This window comes from Akebia trifoliata, chromosome 3, assembly GCF_017979445.1.
Source record: "Akebia trifoliata isolate Shusen 1 chromosome 3, ASM1797944v1, whole genome shotgun sequence".
In the NCBI taxonomy this organism is placed as follows: domain Eukaryota; kingdom Viridiplantae; phylum Streptophyta; class Magnoliopsida; order Ranunculales; family Lardizabalaceae; genus Akebia; species Akebia trifoliata.
The window spans coordinates 3,211,857-3,230,527 of NC_141377.1; the positions used below are offsets into that span (position 1 = coordinate 3,211,857).

The following is an 18,671-nucleotide window of genomic DNA, read 5'->3' on the forward strand; positions in this document are numbered from 1 at the left end:
TATAATATAATATAATAAATATTAATATAATATAATATAATATTTTAAATATTAAATATTATATAATATGTGTTTAAATCCATTATACTCAAAATTTTAAAAAAAATTGACAGACTGTCTTTTAGTGTCATAATATGCCTTCAAACTATATTTTTTTTGACATTTTAACTATAAATATATAATATAATATAATATAATATAAATATTAATATAATGTGTTTAACTATAAATATTAATATAATATAATATAATAAATATTAATATAATATAATATTTTAAATATTAAATATTAATATAATGTGTTTAAATCCATTATACTCAAAATTAAAAAAAAAAAAATTAATATTAATAATGTTTCTTTTGTTTGATTTAAGGGCAAATGAATTAGAAATATTTTCATAGAAAATTAATAAAGTTAGGGGTATTTTGGTAAAACGAACCGCTAGATTTTGACTCCCCGCAAGAAGAGTTTTGAGAAATAGGTTTTCTTGACTTCTTCATAAAGAGTAATTTCTTGCTCTTGCGCGGAGTAGCTCTTCGAAAGAGTAGTTCATACAAACGCATCCAAACGACTTCTAACTCCCCGCAAGAGTCAGAAGTAGCCAAGGAGTCCTATCCAAACGCCTACCAAGTTCCCACTTCCCACTCTTTGTAATATTTAAAGCATAACGGTACCATAACGGAAATAACGGTACGTTTAAACCCCAAATTCTGTTCTTTCTTTCGTGGCAGCATTTCCTTTTGCCTTCTATAAATACAAGGCTGACTGATCCCGAAACTCTGTACTTCTTCCATGCTGATCATTCGTAGATCTTTTCCAACAATGGGTGCGCAGTTTAAGGATCATCACACCACCAGCGTAACTTAGCAAACGTCCGTCTTCATTCTCTCCAAACTGTACTGATATCTTCGAAGTTCTGTTAAAATGAACCTCAGAACCTTCGTGACGAAACCTTCATCTTCTTCGCCTTACTTCATAAATCTATGGAACCCTAACCCTAGGTCGATTCGTGTGAGATACTTTAGAGAGAAAGAGATGAGATTGTTCTTGAAATCCACGAAATGTGATTCGTCTTCGTTGTTTCCTCTGAAATCTGATAGTCAAAACCCTAGATCTTCTGTTTCATGCTCGATGGTGTCGAAAACTCCATTAGAGAACTCTGATGTTGCAATCTACAAGCTACAATTAGTTGTATCCGAGTTCCAATCTCTATCCGAACCGATAGATCGTGTTAAACGCCTCTTACATTACGCATCTCTTCTTCCTTCATTGGACGAGTCAGATCGTATTCCATTGAATCGTGTCACGGGTTGTTCCGTCGAAGTTTGGTTGGTTTCAAGATTGGATGAGTTAGGGAGGATGAGATTCTCTGCTGATAGTGATTCGGAGATCACGAAAGGGTTCTGTTCATGTTTGATTTGGATTCTTGATGGAGCCTATCCAGATGAGGTTGTAAAGGTGAAGACGGAGGATTTGGTGGCGTTGAATGTGGGATTGCACGGTCGAGCACATTCGAGGGTGAATACATGGCATAATGTATTGATTAGTATGCAAAAGAGGACTAAAATTCTCGTTTCCGAGAGAGAGGAGAAACCACTCGTTGATCCTTTCAGTCCTCTGGTTCTATCCACGGATGAACTTCAGGGTAATGATGCCATGCCTTCCTTGATTTTGTAACTTGCCTCTGTTTGTTTTTTTTTTTTTTTTTTATTTATGCAAATATATATTATATGCTTGTGTTTCCAAATGAGGTTGTATGTTTGAATGTAATACGACGTAGAAAGAACCGATTTGGAATTATTAGAAAACAGGCCAAATGAGGTGAAAACAAGAAGTAACATCAAGAGACAGTTTGGGTTTCCATTTTTGCATTAGAAGTTATTTGAAAAAAATTGGCGACCCAAATTAACTACAAATTAAAATTTCAATACCAGTGAGGCATTGGTGTAAGTTGAAGGGTCTAAAAAGGAGAAATTAAGGTTTAAGAAGCTATGAGACACACTTGAGGCAATTTGCCTTAACGAGGCGATGTGTAAGCCTCGATGCAGTTTATAAACTTCAATTATTTTAAAAAACGCTCTAAAATTCTCTTAACAAGTAACAGAATGTAAAATTGCAAAAGTCCTCTTCATGGTCCATCGGTGCATCCCTGACTAATAACTTATATTATGATGGGTTGGGATCCGTTGACTCTTAAGATTGACTCATGAAAAAACACATATGATCCTAACCCTTTAAACATAAAATACAATGGTTGAGATTTTATAAGTATTTTGATAACACGAATCTCGGAGATACTTATACAAAAGTTAAATCTCAATCATTGGATTTTTCATTTAAAGGGTTGGGATGATGCATTTTTTTCATGAGTCATTCTTAGGAGTCAAGGGATCCTGATCCTATTATAATATATTACAACTATATTTTTTTAACTTATATATAAGAAAAATATATTTGAAATCAGGATTCAACTAGTTGGGTCTGTAAATAGGCCTGAATGCTTATTAGTAAAGTTTGAACATGGCTTTATTTTTATTTGGTCAGACCATTAGATGGGATGGGCCTTGGCTAAGATTTTGAGGCCTGAATAGCTCAGGACTTGCATTGCACACATCGTTCCCTAATGTGGGTATAAATTAGGAGTGCAACTTGGTTCGGTTTGAGGTCAAATTAGTATGGAACCCACATAGGTCAGTTTCACTATATAAGAATCAAAACCGAACTAAATTTCATTGGAACCTAACCAACTTAAAGTCGGTTTGGTTCTATGGGTTGTCAATATTCTATAAATTGTAAGTAACATTTTTTAATGAAAAAAGTAAACATAACATTTCATAAAATAAATCACTAATCTATCCATAGATAATCATTAGTTTATCCATAAAAGATCATTAATATATGTCCTAACTCTTAAAATAATTCATATATATATATATATATATTGCATAAGGGTTCAGTTCTATACAAGCTTGATTTGAGAACTGAACCAAATTGATCAATTCTCCATTTTTGTAATTTGGAATCGAACCGCAACTTATTCCAAACTGAACCAAACTACCCCAAAGCTATCGGTTTGATTCGATTCTCTGTTTGAATCGGACCAAGTTGGACCCCTAGTGTAAATGTACAAAACTTTAATGTTGATCTAACAACAAGGGCTGTCAACGGATCAGGTTCGGAACGAATTAGGGTTGATTTGGTATCGATGCAATAAGGATCAGATCGGGTTTTATCAAACTCAATATTAAGATCCAAATCCGATCTATTAATAATCGCTCGAATTGGGCCAATCCAATTTTATAACAAAATCTAAATAAACTTCATACATCTCAATAAATATATAATATAATTTATATACTTTCTAACATATTATCAGATCGGGACATGGTTGTTCCAGATCCAATCCAATAAGATATCGGATCAAAACCTTGTCAGAATCCAAAACATCGATCCCAACCCGAAGTTATTTGATCGAGTCTAATCCAAATCCATTGACAGACCTAACACCATATTCAAGACATTTATCACAACACCAACATCTCAATAGAGGCTTTCTATCCATCTCCTTTAACAACCCTTGACAATGGTGCCAACTTAGCTAAGTTTTTTTTTTTGAATCAAGATGTCTGAGTCTCTTAGAGCATTTGACTAATCTTCGGAACATGTTCAATCTCCTCCCCCACTAGCGTCAGGGAATTTTTGGGTTAAATCCCTGAGAGTGACCAATAAGGGGGGTTTTGAAGTCAAAACCTCCGCTTCCTGAGACATGGTCATGTCCATCTCACCAACTGTTGCATGGTTAACTTTGCTAAGTCGGTGAGGTGTGACGTGTTGTTCCCACACTTGGGATCAAAACCAGTTGGCTTACTTGCCTTGAAAACAATGTCCAGAAAAAAAGGGGGGGGGGGGATGATCAAAATAACATTGATTTTATTTATTTATTATTTATTATTGAGTAAATTATAATTTTTTTAAAATTATCAAAATCAATGTAAAACATTGGACAGTCCCAACATTTTTAATCTTTTTAATTTTTGATAAACTACTTTTTTTTAATAACCAACAAAATCAACATTATTTTATTAATTTTTTGAAGAAAAAGAAAAACTAATAAATTTTTTAATGGAATGAAAGATGGCATATCCCATATGTTAGTGAAAATGAATTTTGATTTAGATAAAGTGAAAAGCATCCCAAGTATGGAAAGATAAGACCTTACTCCATTGTAATGTAACACATTTATTTTTTAAAAATGAAATGTGTCAACAAAGTCCCCGTTATTTTCCTTCCGTTATCGTTATCTTAAACAATGCCAAGCACAATCATTGTCACTCTATAAAAGACACTTATTCACACACAATCTCAATCCATTGTGTAAACAAGAAACCCAAGGATTGGGATTTATCTTAGAGATACAAAATGCCTTCTCAAGATGCATATGTCATCTTGATCTTAGATTTTGCATTTACATAGTCAAGATTGTATGTGAACATATGAGTTCCATTTTCACAAGTCTACATATCCTGACCCTTTATTTATCATAATTTAATTTTATCGAAATCCTAATGTTTATGCGTTTTGACGTCAACACTGACATATTTTCATTTTATTTTTATTTTTATTTTTATTTTATTGATTAGAAAATTATTTTATATAAGTGGTTAAAGAAAATTACATTTAACAGATTGAGATGCCTAATCAGGATGAGTTGAACCCATGAATCATGGGCGGCTTAGCCAGTCTTCTTCTTACATGTCATACCCACTCTATAATCATTGAGGCGGCTCAATTGATGAGGCTAGACCATGAACATTTAATAATATGTTCTTTCTAAATTGCTCTTATTAACTTAGTGGTTCAATATGATTTCGTTGTCCACCATTTGAAAAAAGAAAAATCTATATAATAAAATATAAGATTAGAAAGATTTGATGAAAGAGAAGTATTATAGTAATCATTTACAAGAGCAAACAAATGATGTGTAGGAAAGTGAAACTTGTGTTGTGTAATGTTGACAAATGTAAATGTATCACGAAAAGTAATTCATTAAAGGGTTTTGTTAACGTGGGTGCTTAGGAGACATGTTAATATGCATTAACTGCACCTTGGAAATAAGTTTTTGAGGGTATTTTTGACATGAAAATAAAGTTTGGAGGTGTATTTAAGGCTTCTTAACATGTGCCCCGTACTTGTTAAGGAACCCATCTTAAAATAGTTGAAGAAATTGAACATCCAAAAGAACATGAATGTTGGTAGTGAAATCAAAATGATTCACTCTTAGGCCCTAATTGATTCGAAGCAAATCATTTGCAAATGCAAATGATTTGTTGGAATCTAATTTACAGATGTTTGGTTATATTTTGAAATTTTTTTGCATTGCAAATAATTTGTAGCCCAGAAAGTGTTGCAAATGATTTGCTTGGTACCAAGTAGAGCCTCAATAACAAAAGATTTGACTCTTAACAAAGTCGAAGGGAGGAAATTGATTCGTTTAACAAATCCCAAATATTTGGGATGAGAATTTGTTATTGCAGACAAGTGTTTATTTCATTTTAGAAAACTTGTGAGTTTTAGTTATAGCACACCAATTTTTTTTTAATTAAAATAATATTCCGTTATAGATAGTCATTCTTTATTATTATTATTTATCATGATGACTCACGCTTTTTCTTGTTCTCCTAACAAATGAATGAATTCCTTTGTTTTCCTCCAAATGTGTAGAGAGAGAGAGAGAGGTTTGAGAAAATTTGGTTGGTGGAGATTTTTAAAATCTAGAGTTTCTTATATAGTCACTTTTTTTGTTTGGAAAAAATAATTTCTTTAAATCTTAGATATTTTAATATGTTTTTTTGAAGAGTCGTGCTGGAGTAATCTCAATGGGACACACGGGGGACATCTTGACGTGGTGGCACGTGCATATTCGTAGATGCATTTTACTCGTATCTTGAAGAAACGTATCTACAAGCATGCACGCACCACCACATCAAGATGTCTTCCACTGAGGTCACTCCAACATCAATCTTTTTTGAAATCAAATTCATTTCACCTTACTCGGTCCCACTATATTTCTTGATCTTATTCCCTCCCTTTCTCTCATATTTCTTCTCTTACAATTTTCTTTAAAAAAACCTTTTAAGAAATCCTAAAAGTTGAGTTCAATTGATGTCTCTTTAATCCTAAATCTAATATGGGCAGTGTTCGATAGTCAAAATTTTGTCATATATGACTAAAGTTTCAAAATGGGCTGATATATTTGTGAGAATGATATGTATAGTGAGGAGATCATCCTCACAAAAAAATCAGCCTATTTCGAAACTTCCAAGCTCATAAAAAATGCTTTACAAATTAATGGTAAAAATTGACGGTCCACAATTCTTCAACTTCGAAATTGGGATTAGAAGTTATAGAATGAGCTTATTTTTTGTGAGGATGGTCTCAAACTTTTAGTCTAAATAGGACAAAACACTTTGATTATGTTATTGGCAATTAAATCCGATCAATTTAGTATATAATGTATAATTTCACTAATTGGTGTACTATACATAAAAATCTGGTGTGCTAAAGAAACCAAGTTCCCATTCCCACTCTTTGTAATATTTAAAATATAACGGTAACATAACGGAAATAACGGTACGTTTAAACCCCAAATTCTGTTCTTTCTTTCGTGGCAGCATTTCCTTTTGCCTTCTACGAATACAAGGCTGACTGAGCCCTGGACTCTGTACTTCTTCCAATGCTTGTCATTCGTAGATTTTTTCCAATGATGGGTGCGCAGTATAAGGATCATCACACCACCAGCGTAGCTTAGCAAACGTCCGTCTTCATTCTCTCCAAACTGTACGGATATCTTCGAAGTTCTGTTAAAATGAACCTCACAACCTTCGTGGCGAAACCTTCATCTTCTTCGCCTTACTTCATAAAACTATGGAACCCTTACCCTAACCCTAGGTCGATTCGTGTGAGATACTTTAGAGAGAAAAAGATGAGATTGTTCTTGAAATCCACGAAATGTGATTCGTCTTCGTTGTTTCCTCTGAAATCTGATACTCAAAACCCTCGATCTTCTGTTTCATGCTCGATGGTGTCGAAAACTCCATTAGAGAACTCTGATGTTGCAATCTACAAGCTACAATTAGTTGTATCCGAGTTCCAATCTCTATCCGAACCGATAGATCGTGTTAAACGCCTCTTACATTACGCATGTCTTCTTCCTTTATTGGACGAGTCGGATCGTATTCCATTGAATCGTGTCACGGGTTGTTCCGTCGAAGTTTGGTTGGTTTCAAGATTGGATGAGTTAGGGAGGATGAGATTCTCTGCTGATAGTGATTCGGAGATCACGAAAGGGTTCTGTTCATGTTTGATTTGGATTCTTGATGGAGCCTATCCAGATGAGGTTGTAAAGGTGAAGACGGAAGATTTGGTCGCGTTGAATGTGGGATTGCACGGTCGAGCACATTCGAGGGTGAATACATGGCATAATGTATTGATTAGTGTAGATGCACGAAATGGCTCTACACTTTCCTTCTCTTTAAGCTCGGGGGACCTGCAAAACAGCCCACTCCGACGATCAAGTTAGCAAAATTGATCAGTGTAGTGTGTTTAGAGAAGGAGCATTCGAACCTCTTTTACTCGTAGTTTTCTTCCTTATATAGGCGTTCAACTTGATCGTTTTCTGTGCCACCCCTTGAGGTGACTTGGGGTAGTTAGCTTACTCCCTGACATGTCAGCTGCAGGAGTTGTTGCAACTGCCCCATCACTTCTGAGAAAGTCAGAGTTGGCCTGACATGACGTGGGTTGTTAGAGCTGGCTGTCTATTGCTGGCACGCCTGTCAGGCTTGTCATACCGACCTAAGAGGCAGTTGCCCGGACCGCTTCACTGGCTGATGGCCTAGCTCCGAGCTTCGTATAGAAGCATTCGTCGGGGTTAATAAACCGAGCCACGACCTCAAATCATTAATCTTGGCCCCTGATCGAGCCACGTGTCCGTGCTCAAGAATTTTCCCCCACAATTAGTATGCAAAAAAGGACTAAAATTCTCGTTTCCGAGAGAGGAGAAACCACTCGTTGATCCTTTCAGTCCTCTGGTTCTATCCACGGATGAACTTCAGGGTAATGATGCCATGCCTTCCTTGATTTTGTAACTTGCCTCTGTTTGTTTTTCTTATTTATGCAAATATATATTATATGCTTGTGTTTCCAAATGAGGTTGTACGCTTGAATGTAATACGACGTAGAAAGAACTGATTTGGAATTATTAGAAAACAGGCCAAATGAGGTGAAAACAAGAAGTAACATCAAGAGACAGTTTGGGTTTCCATTTTTGCATTAGAAGTTATTTGAAAAAAATTGGCGACCCAAATTAACTACAAATTAAAATTTTAATATCAGTGAGGCATTGGTATAAGTCGAAGGATCTAAAAAGGAGAAATTAAGGTTTAAGAAGCTATGAGACATACTTGAGGCAATATGCCTTAATGAGGCGATGTGTAAGCCTTGATGCAGTTTGTAAACCTCAATTATTTTAAAAAAAGCTCTTAAAATATCATAATAAATTTGTAAAAAGTTATTTCATCATAAAAGTAAAATAAATGGATAAACAAGCATGCTAGCTCTTCTTTTGTTGTGATTTACCATAACGAGGGACAATTTCAAGCCAAACACTTGATATATAGTGTCATCAACATGATTCAACAATTGATGAGTATAAATCATAAACCAAATTAGGGCTTGAATCCTTTGATTTGAAAATTTTCTCAAATAACATAAACAAGTTGAGATTTACTTTAACCAGGGATATTTTCAAGCAAAATGCAATTAGGTCATTTTTGCAATACCATAACATCAGTAGGGTTATTTCAGGGAAACAAGCAAAAAAAGTTTCCCCAAAGATTGAGAGGCACAAATTTTAGCTAACCCCATATCTTTGGAAAAAGGCTTTGATGATGATGATGATGAATATAGGGGGGTGAGGTTTCCAATCTTCTTGTACATTTGAGGTTATGGCCTTTGACACCTAAGGCTATGGCGACAAGGTGTATGCCTCAACTGGCTGAAGTTTATGCCTTATTGTAGCATATTGAGGCTATAGTCTTGAGAGGCTAACCGTTTCAAGAACTGGACAGGAGGAAGGCAAGAACTGATGTAGGTGGAGGTAGTAAGAAAAGATAGGAAGAGGCGTGCCTTGAGGTAAAGATGATGATCATGATGAGGAAGACAAAAATGACGATGATGATAGCGTTGATGTTCTCAACACAAATTACTGAACTTTTTTGCATTTAAAATACATTCTGTAAACACAAAAGGAAGTTTACCTACACAACTCAAGATAACCAACTCTATTTCCTTTTCTATAAGTTTGTTCTTCACGTTGTTGCTTTCGGGTGTCCATGTTTATTTAGTGATAAATGAATTGGAAAATGCCGAAGTGACATTGACATCGTTTGGGACATTGCTGATGTGGATGTGGGTACAGACCATAGATTCTTTTCATCGAGATACGAGTGAGAAGCATCTATGATTTTGTGTACACCAATGTCCCAAACGATGTCAGTTTCAATGTTACTCCAGCATGACTCAAATGAATGATATGATTTTCTGCCAATATGCTCCTTTGGTTTAGGATCAATTGACCCAATTTTGTCTGTTACTGATTTTGTGCAAGTAAAAACCATAATTTTCCCATTAAATGTTTTCACTAGTGTTTTAATTAGAAACTTTTGTTTACCTCCCAATCAATTTGTAATGTCATTACCTGAGCTTGACATGCTCCTCACCTAGTATAAATGATACCTTAAAATTGAATAAATTGAGAAGTAAGAACAATGGTCCAGTTACAGATTGAGAGTAAGATTTTCGAATTTAAGGAAGTTTGGAATCTACGGAGGAGAGGGTTCGAGGTTAAGGAGAAGGGTAAAAGGTTCGAATCTAGCCTTCATTTGTGGGAAGATGAAGCAATATGGGTTTCTGATCAACTCGACGCAGCAAGAATCTCGACAAAGCTGTTTCGAGCCAAGTTCTCGAGGGAGGGCCGAATATTTATGATACAGGAAGAGCAGAATTCTAATGGGAGATATCTGAAGTTACAACAGTTTTCGGAGAGGTTCCGATCTCGAGGGGTAATGTTCCCAGAAGGCAGAGGAGGCAATGGGTGGGGGGTGGTAAGCATCGCTTTTAAATCAATAATCATTCCAGATGAGAAGATGAAGGGCACAGTGGAGGATGGAGGGAAGACTTTGTCATGGGTTCAAGTACTTAATAGATCATCTACTTCCAAAACAGAACTTAAGAGCTCAAATGCTAATAAGGCAGAGGGGAAGAACACTTTTTCGACTAAGCAAGCCCAAAATCCGATGGTTAAACAAGATTACAACAATGGGTTAATGTTTGGTAGATGGAGATGGTCGTTTATTTGTAGCTCAAGTTCTGTGGAGGCAGATTGGGAGGGGTTTTTGGAGATTATGAAGGTAGCATACTCCCAATCCTCGATGTTTAAACTGTTAGATTGGGAACCAACTAAAAAGATGTTGATGTTGGATAGTAGAGCAGCATTCTTGAAGGTGGGTGCGAGTAGAACAATGGTAGTAGGGAACAGTACATTCAGCTTAAACCCATGGTTTGCCGGATGCAACTCTATCAAACTAGAATGGAAGGAAGGTGGAGTCTGGGTTAGCGTCTATGGGCTTCCTTTCCATCTTTGGATGAATCAGGTGTTCAGGGAGATTGGACAACAACTGGGAGGGCTGTTAGAGGTGGATTCGGTCACTCTTCGTCGCTCAAAATTGGATATAGTGAGGCTCAAAGTGGGTGGTGCTCCATGGAAGATGCCGCGTGGACTGTATGTTTGGATGGGTGGTTTTCGCTATATGGTTGGGATCGAGTTGGTAGGGGAGGAAAGTGAAAGAAAGGAGTTGAAAAAGGAGTTGAGGACGGGAATAACAATCCAATAGAGAGAGGTTCACAAGGTCAGGTGGAGGAGGTCCGTTTACAAAAGATGGAGGGGAAGTGTCAGCTGGAGAAGAAGAGGCCTGGAGATAACAAGTTGGATCGGGTTGTATCAAATCCAAAGGACAGGGGCGTGCGTTTAAAGTCTTCAATCAGGTGTAAATTCAAAATTCGGGTCAGTATGAAAACACATGGCAAGAGCAACTTAAAGATTCAGACACGTAGGGGGGCTTGTAAGAATGACAAAACGAGGAGGTTGTTAGGCAATGCAGCTAGAAACCCTAGAGTACACTAGGTGGCTGCGCATTAATGGGATGGTAGAGCAAAATGGACAACATTTGAGCGGGCTGGGTGTTAGCAGATCTGGGCCCCAAAATAATGTTAGTGGTCTGGTAGGAGTGCAGGAGTATGAGGCCCAGATTGTGGAGTGTGAAGGGATGGGATGCGAAGGCCCAATTGACGGTAATATTGATTTGAGGCAAAGTAGTTCAGGGGCTCAAAGAAATAGAGGTGGGCTGGCAGGAGCGGAGGAGAATGAGGCCCAGATTGCGGCATGTGAAGGGATGGGCTGCGAAGGCCCAGCGGTTGTTAACTTCGATTTGAGACAGAGCCCAGGCCTGCGTAGGAAACCCAAGTGGAGGAATCAGTTTGCTAAGCCTTGTGTAGGCCCATTTGCAATTCGAAAACAAGTTGGGCTTAAATTTTAGCAAGCCAGAGGGAGATTTATGAGGTCTTCAAATCTAGGGAGAGGGCTCAGTTGGTATAAGTTAACAGAGGAGATTAAGAAGAAACTATCACAAATTCTAAACACCGTGAGAGAAGGCTACAAGGTAGCGAAGGAAGCCAAGGGGAGTAATAGAGAATCGGAGCTTTTGTCGGAAGAAGATAGCCAGAGATATCATAAACAATACCGCGGAGATGGACCTGAGGTACGTAGAATCTGGGGTGCAACGAACGAAGTGAGAGTTGATTCCGAAAATACTTCTAAGAGGTATTTCGAACTTCGACTAGCCGGCAGAGCAGAGAGGGAAGGAGGGCAGTATCAGGTGGTTAGTGTTGGAAAATTCGGAATCTTACATCAGATTCGATAGGCGATAAAGAGGAGAAGACCAGCGAAGGACGCGAAGATCCAGAAAAGTTTAAGATAAAGGATAGACATTCAGCAGGCTCCCTTCTTTTAAACACAGAAAAATGGGATAGATTGAGCAATTCTTCTTGGAATCTTCTGGGATCGTTGCTTGATCCAGGGAACTTGAGTATGATGCATTTGGGGCAGGATAGCCGAGAAGAAATTTCTAGGGAAGGTAATTCAATCTCTTCAACGTCTCCTTTTGGTTTTATTCTCCTTCCTTCCTTGAACAATTCTTTGTTGGCCTTTTGTAAGGGTGTTGGTTGGGCATCCTGTTGTTTTTCTGTATGTCCTTGGTACTTTGTTAACAGGTCTCCGACTTCTGTAGTCTTGATCGATTCCCACCAAGTCAGTAAGTGCTCTCAAGATGAGGATAAGGTGCGGGAGATTAGTAGAGATGACTCTTGTCAATTTTCGTCGGTGATTCCTTTAACTCAGATGTCGGAGGAAGTGACCGGTTTGAGTCAGACAAAAGGGTATTTCGAAGGATATTGGGATGACAGAGAAGAGTCGAAATTGAGTCAGGAGAAGGAGTTGTTGGTTCAAACTGAGGTGGAAACAGTTGAATGGCTAGTTAGCCGAGCCTTGTGTATGGCGGAGGAGTTTGGAATAGTTCCTGAAACAGATGACAAAGACTGTTCTCTTATTTTAAGAGTAGTCATAGGGGATTCGACGGATAGAGCTCTTCTAGAGGCAGAATTGAAGGAGTTAAGTAAGGATAATGGAGTCGATGTAGAAGTAGAGGGTCTAGAAGTGTCGGATAGTCAAGAAATTCAAACCTTCAGGGATGGTCAATCGAATGAAGTGGTTGTAGTGGCGCCCATGGAATCAGTGAAGAGGTTATATAGGCCAAAAATGGGCAAGGTGGCGGAGCAATTATAGAATTGGTTTGTGGTGTAGGTCCGGGTTATTGTTGTAGTTTCTATGTCGATGAAGATCTTATCTTGGAACGTGAGAGGGTTGGGGGATAGGATGAAGAGGGCGGCAGTGAAAACATTTATCAAATCTCAAAGACCTATCTTAGTCACTCTTCAAGAGTCGAAGCTCTCGGTTTGTGAGGACAAGTTGATTAAGGACCTTTGGAGAGGTAATATTGGTTGGGTTGCTCTCCCAGCTTTGGGGAGCGCAGGTGGTATTATTCTGATGTGGAATAAAGATTTTATCCAAGTGATAGACAATTTAGTTGGTGCTTTCTCCATTTCTATTCTTTGTAAGTGTGTGAATGAGGATTTTCAATGGGTTTTTTCAGGGGTTTACGGTCCAACAGTGAGTAGGGAAAGAAATCAATTCTGGGAAGAGTTGGAGGATATTGCGGGTTATTGGGATAAGCCTTGGGTTCTAGGGGGGGACTTCAATGTTATCAGATTCACCGAGGAAAAGAAGGGGGGGCACAGGATCACTAAGGGGATGAGGGATTTCAATACTTTTGTGAATAGATTCGCTCTTATGGATTTACCTTTAGTAGGAAGGAGGTTTACTTGGTCCAACAACCAAGCTGACCCGAGGATGTCCAGGATAGATAGATTTTTGGTGAGTGGGGAGTGGGAGGAGAAGTTTGGCAATGTGGTGCACACGGCAGCCCCGAGTTTAGTTTCGGATCACACTCCTATTACTATTGAGGCGGGGCATTGCCGATCTAGACCGAGTCCTTTCCGATTTGAAAACATGTGGCTTATTCACCCAAATTTTGCAGATTTAATTAAAGATTGGTGGAGTGAATGTCCAACGGTGGGGTATCCAGGTGTTGTTTTCAAGAATAAGCTCAAATTTCTAAAAGAGAAATTGAAAAGGTGGAATAAGGAAGTAGTGGGGAAGGTAGAGATGAGAAAGGGAGAGCTTCTCAAGGAGATTGAGGATATAGATTATAAGGAGGAAAGGGGGGACCTAGGAATAGAGGAAAGAGTGAAAAGAACGGAGTTGAAGTTAGAATTTCAAAGAGTGGCATTAATGGAGGAGATAAGTTGGCGTCAAAAATCAAGGATTCAGTGGCTCAAGGAGGGTGATAATAACACGAAATTTTTCCATAAGGTGGCCAATTATCATAGAAAATATAATCATATGGCCAATTTGACGATCAACGGGAATTTGGTGGAAGGGGAAGAGAGTATTAGGGAGGGAATAGTGAGTTACTACATAGATCTTTACAAGGAAAGGGAGAATAGGAGACCTCGTCCGGACAATATCGAATTCAATAGGTTAACTGATGAGGAAAGTGGGTGGTTGGAAAGACAGATTGGGGAAGAGGAAGTGAGATTAGTGGTGGCTTCAATGGGTGGGAACAAAGCACCGGGGCCGGATGGTTTTACAATGGAATTCTTCAAGCATTGTTGGGAAGTTATATCTGAAGATTTCATGAAGGTGGTTTGGGAGTTACAGGAGAAAGGATACTTGGATTATGGCCTTAACAGTACATTTGTGGCATTGATTCCTAAAAGAGTGGGTGCGGTTGACTTGAGTGAATTCAGACCTATAAGTTTGGTGGGATCGGTGTACAAGATTATATCCAAGGTATTGGCTAACAGATTGAAGGAAGTGTTGAAAAAATTAATTGGCCCTGAACAAGGTGCTTTCATTAGGGGGAGACAAATTCTGGATGGGGTGTTAATGGCTAATGAATGTCTAGACTCGAGAATTAAAGATAAAAATGCGGGGCTAATAGGAAAAATCGATATGCAGAAGGCGTATGACCATGTGAGTTGGGATTTTGTGGAGTATATGTTGGGTAGGATGGGATTTGGTTCTAGGTGGATTGGGTGGGTTATGAAATGTATAACGTCGGTTTCTTTTTCCATCTTGGTCAATGGTAGTCCGGCTGGGTATTTTCGGAGTTCTAGGGGTTTGAGACAGGGGGATCCATTATCCCCATTTTTATTCCTGATAGTGACTGAGGCCTTGGGTAAATTGTTCAGGAGGGGGGTTGAGATAGGGAGATTATCCGGTTTTAGAGTTTCGAATGAGGGTCCTTTGATTTCACATTTGCAATTTGCAGATGACACCTTAGTGTTCTTAGATCATTCTAGAGATCAAGTGAGAGTTCTCCGGGTTTTATTAGGCTGTTTTGAGGCTATTTCGGGACTGCATGTCAATTTGCAGAAAAGCAAGTTATTTGGTGTTGGTGAGGTGCCGAATCTTTCAGTTTTAGCAGCTACTTTGGGCTGCAGGAGTGATATGTTGCCCTCGTCCTATTTAGGTTTACCTTAGGGGCTTTGTACTGTAGTAAAAATATTTGGGAGGGAGTTATCGAGAAGATGGAGAAGAAATTGAGTACTTGGAAGGCTAAATATCTCTCAAAAGGGGGTAAGGTTACGTTGATTAAAAGTACTTTAACGAGTATTCCGATTTATTTTTTATCTCTGTTTTCATTGTCCTAATTAGTGGAAGTTAGGATTGAAAGACTTATGAAGAATTTTCTGTGGAATGATAATAATGGTGGTAGAAAGTATCATTTGGTGAATTGGAAGATGGTTTGCACTCCGAAGAAGAATGGAGGTTTGGGGATTCGAGGGCTCAGAATCACTAATAAAGCCCTTTTGGGCAAGTGGTTGTGGAGATTTGGGGAAGAAAGAGATAACCTGTGGAGGAAAGTGGTCAAGGCTAAATATGGTGAGAAGAGATTTGGTTGGTATAGTGAAGAGGCTACAGGAGTTTACGGGGTGTGTGGTGTGTGGAGGGGTATTATAAGGGTGTGGATAAGTTTGAAAAGGAAATTAGATTTAGAGTTGGGCGGGGGACAAGGTCAGATTCTGGGAAGATTTATGGTGCGGAAATTCATCTCTGTCTACTCAGTTTCCTTCCTTGTACGCTTGCTCTTTGAAAAAAAATAACTCCATAAGGCAATGCCTGACTTGGGACGGGAGCACGGATTCTTGGGATCTGGGATTTAGGAGGAACTTCAATGATTGGGAATTGACGGAGGTTACATCTCTTCTAAATCTCCTTAACTCTATCCAAGTCAGAGAAAATGAGCAGGACGGAAGGGAGTGGATCAAGGCAAAGGATAAGAAGTTCTCTGTTAAGTCCTACTACTATTGCTTGTTACCGAGGGGGGATACTTCGTTTGCTCCATCTGTCGTTTGGTCCAATCTTGTTCCTTCTAAGGTGTCTTTTTTTATTTGGCTTGCTTCTTTGGGTAGAATTCTCACGGTGGATAATCTGATCTATCGAGGGTGGATTACTCCAAACTTTTGCTTTCTTTGTTCTAGGGATGGGGAGTCAGTCAATCACATTCTGATTCATTGTTCGTTTTCCAGAGTTATATGGATGTTTTTCTTATCTCGGTTCCAGATGGATTGGGTTTTTCCTCTATCTTTCTTTGAGCTTCTGGAGGGGTGGAGATTCAATATATTTTTCTCTAGAAAGAGATTTCTTTGGACTATCCTTCCGTTTGTTATTACTTGGGGCCTTTGGAGAGAGCGCAACAACAGAGTTTTCCAAGGCAAGGAGAGCTCATCTCATTCAGTGATCTTAGAGATTTTAGGAGTACTCTTTCTTTGGTCCAAGTTGAAGAAAGATTTCGAGGGAGTTAGCTTCGAAGATTTTGTTTTTAATTGGGAAATCATGTGTGGCGCTTAGCCCCCCGTTGTTTTTGTGTTTTTTTTTTTTTTTTTTGTTTTCTTTTTCTTGGCTTTGTTGTTTCTCCTTTCTTGTTGTTTGGGGGCTATCTCAGCCTCCCTATCTTCTTTTAATTAATACAAGTTATATTTATCAAAAAAAAAAAAACTTTTGTTTTCTTGTACTATCTCGATGGGGATAACATATTGAACTTTGCATGTTTTCTATATATATGAACACTTAGCTAGAGATGGAAAGCATGAGCTCGTATATTTTGTGAAGGTCGGTAGTGTTTCATCCCCATTCTTAGGGTGCTTTATTCTTATTCATGTTGTATATTTTACTCAGTTACAAGATTTAAACATATGGGATCATTGATTCCAGCACGAGTTGATTTGGCAGATTTGCTAGCATGGGAAATGAAGAGATTGCTGAAGCACATCCAAAACATGATTGGGACTCCATAAGTGAAATCTTGAATTTCATGATTACATACAAAATTGTGCTAATAATTGTGAGTTTTCATTCATTGTTCATTTTTTTTTTTGGACATTTTTTTGATCTTATAGCTTATAATTAAAAATACTGGGCTTCGTACCGTGTCTAGTCCTAGAAGGGGGAGGGGTGAATAGGATAATTAAAATTTCTTTTGATTTATCCAATTTTAACTTAAATTGATAATATCACTATATATTTTATGTCATTAACCTATTATCGATTTTGCACTTATGTCTCTAAAATGCATTTAATGAAAATATACTTGGAATTCAAACATTCATTTTGTCATGTCATTGAATAGCTCATTTATATAAGATTTACCTATTCGACATTCATAGCACCTCATGACATTTAAGGCATTCAAGTGTAAATTTCAGAATCATAAAACATACACAAGACATAAGACTATAATAGTTTGGCAATATGCCTATATTCATTCTCATAGTTTATATCTAGCATCTCTAGTTTGCAATGCAATTGAAGTTCACTTAGAATTTAAACATTGATGGCATGTCATGGCATGCATTCATTTAAGTGTAAATTGATAGAGGTACTTTTACAACACGAGACAAACAATTTATAGTGGTTCCGCAACGTGTCCACATCCACTCTCAAAGTTCCTACCTAGAAATTTGGTGTTTACTATCAAAGAGGTTTATGGTTCACCTCGAATCTTTTACATAGAATTTTCATACTTAGGTTAAATTATAAAACCTTAAGATCGAGAGTGACGCATAATCTCAAAATTGTGAATTTTGACAAACCCTTTCTCTTGTCAAGAGTCTTACACTCTAACAAGAGTTTGGTATTTGATGGGCTGAACCAAGTAACCTCATACATAAATTTGAAAATATTAAAAAAAAAAAAAAAAAAACTAAATCCAAAGACTCACTCAACACTTAAAGTTTGCTAATGACGATCTTGAGTTCTTCGAGTCCTTGAGTTCATAAGTGCGTTTTGACGGTTGGATCTTCCAATCAAGCTTTTGAGTTCGTTAGCTCTTTGTGATACTCCTTCCATCTTCTCCCTTTCCTTTTTGTTCCATGAATGTACCAATGAGTGTGCAAGGAAAGGTTTGATGGTTGAAGTGAGATCAAATGAGATATCAATATAGGTTGAGGGAAGGCTCACCTAATGCTAAATTCTCATGGAGGTTGCTTGTGTTGATGGTGCATTCAACTAACGCATGATCCTCCAATGTTGTAGAGAACGCTCTCTCAAAAGGAAGAGGCGAGAGCATAAATTCTCTAAGGATTAGTCCAACCCACATATGAACTAAAGCGATGAGTTTTGAGGGTCTTTTCGGGACTTACCGGTGGTGTCAGGTTGAAACAAGGGGTACTGGTAGCTGAACAATAAAAAATATGACCGTTGGAGTGCATTGCTGGTGGTGTCACTGGCCTATCGGTGGCATTGGTAGAACTAGGGTGCTTTCTGCCAGTGCCCCTGGTAATGTTACTTGGTGGCGTCGATAAAATGATCAAAATGCCCTTTTAGTTCATTTTGGGTCATTTTGGCCATATCTTGCTCTCGACAACTTTAATGAAC

General features: G+C 37.9%; 1 protein-coding gene across 5 annotated transcripts; it reads left to right on the forward strand.

The window, feature by feature from the left end:
* Positions 1-773: 773 nt before the first annotated feature.
* Positions 774-17,141, forward strand: LOC147405557 (sufE-like protein 2, chloroplastic). Of its 5 annotated transcripts, none has more exons than XM_086433326.1 (2): positions 774-1,646; positions 16,974-17,134. In XM_086433326.1, exons 1-2 carry the CDS (start codon positions 926-928, stop codon positions 17,090-17,092), a joined length of 840 nt encoding a protein of 279 aa, XP_086289452.1. In that variant the 5' UTR covers positions 774-925; the 3' UTR covers positions 17,093-17,134. The 5 variants fall into 5 exon arrangements, 3 of the variants coding, with proteins under 3 accessions (XP_086289452.1, XP_086289454.1, XP_086289453.1); XM_086433328.1 differs by having other exon boundaries at positions 17,028-17,119; XM_086433327.1 differs by having other exon boundaries at positions 17,010-17,107.
* The last annotated feature ends 1,530 nt before the right edge of the window (positions 17,142-18,671 follow it).

Excerpts from the sequence above, each read along its gene's own strand:
- LOC147405557 (XM_086433326.1), top strand. The coding sequence starts at position 926 with ATGAACCTCAGAACCTTCGTGACGAAACCTTCATCTTCTTCGCCTTAC. Across the intron at positions 1,647-16,973 it reads ATCCACGGATGAACTTCAGG|TTACAAGATTTAAACATATG; the intron begins GTAATGATGCCA and ends TATTTTACTCAG.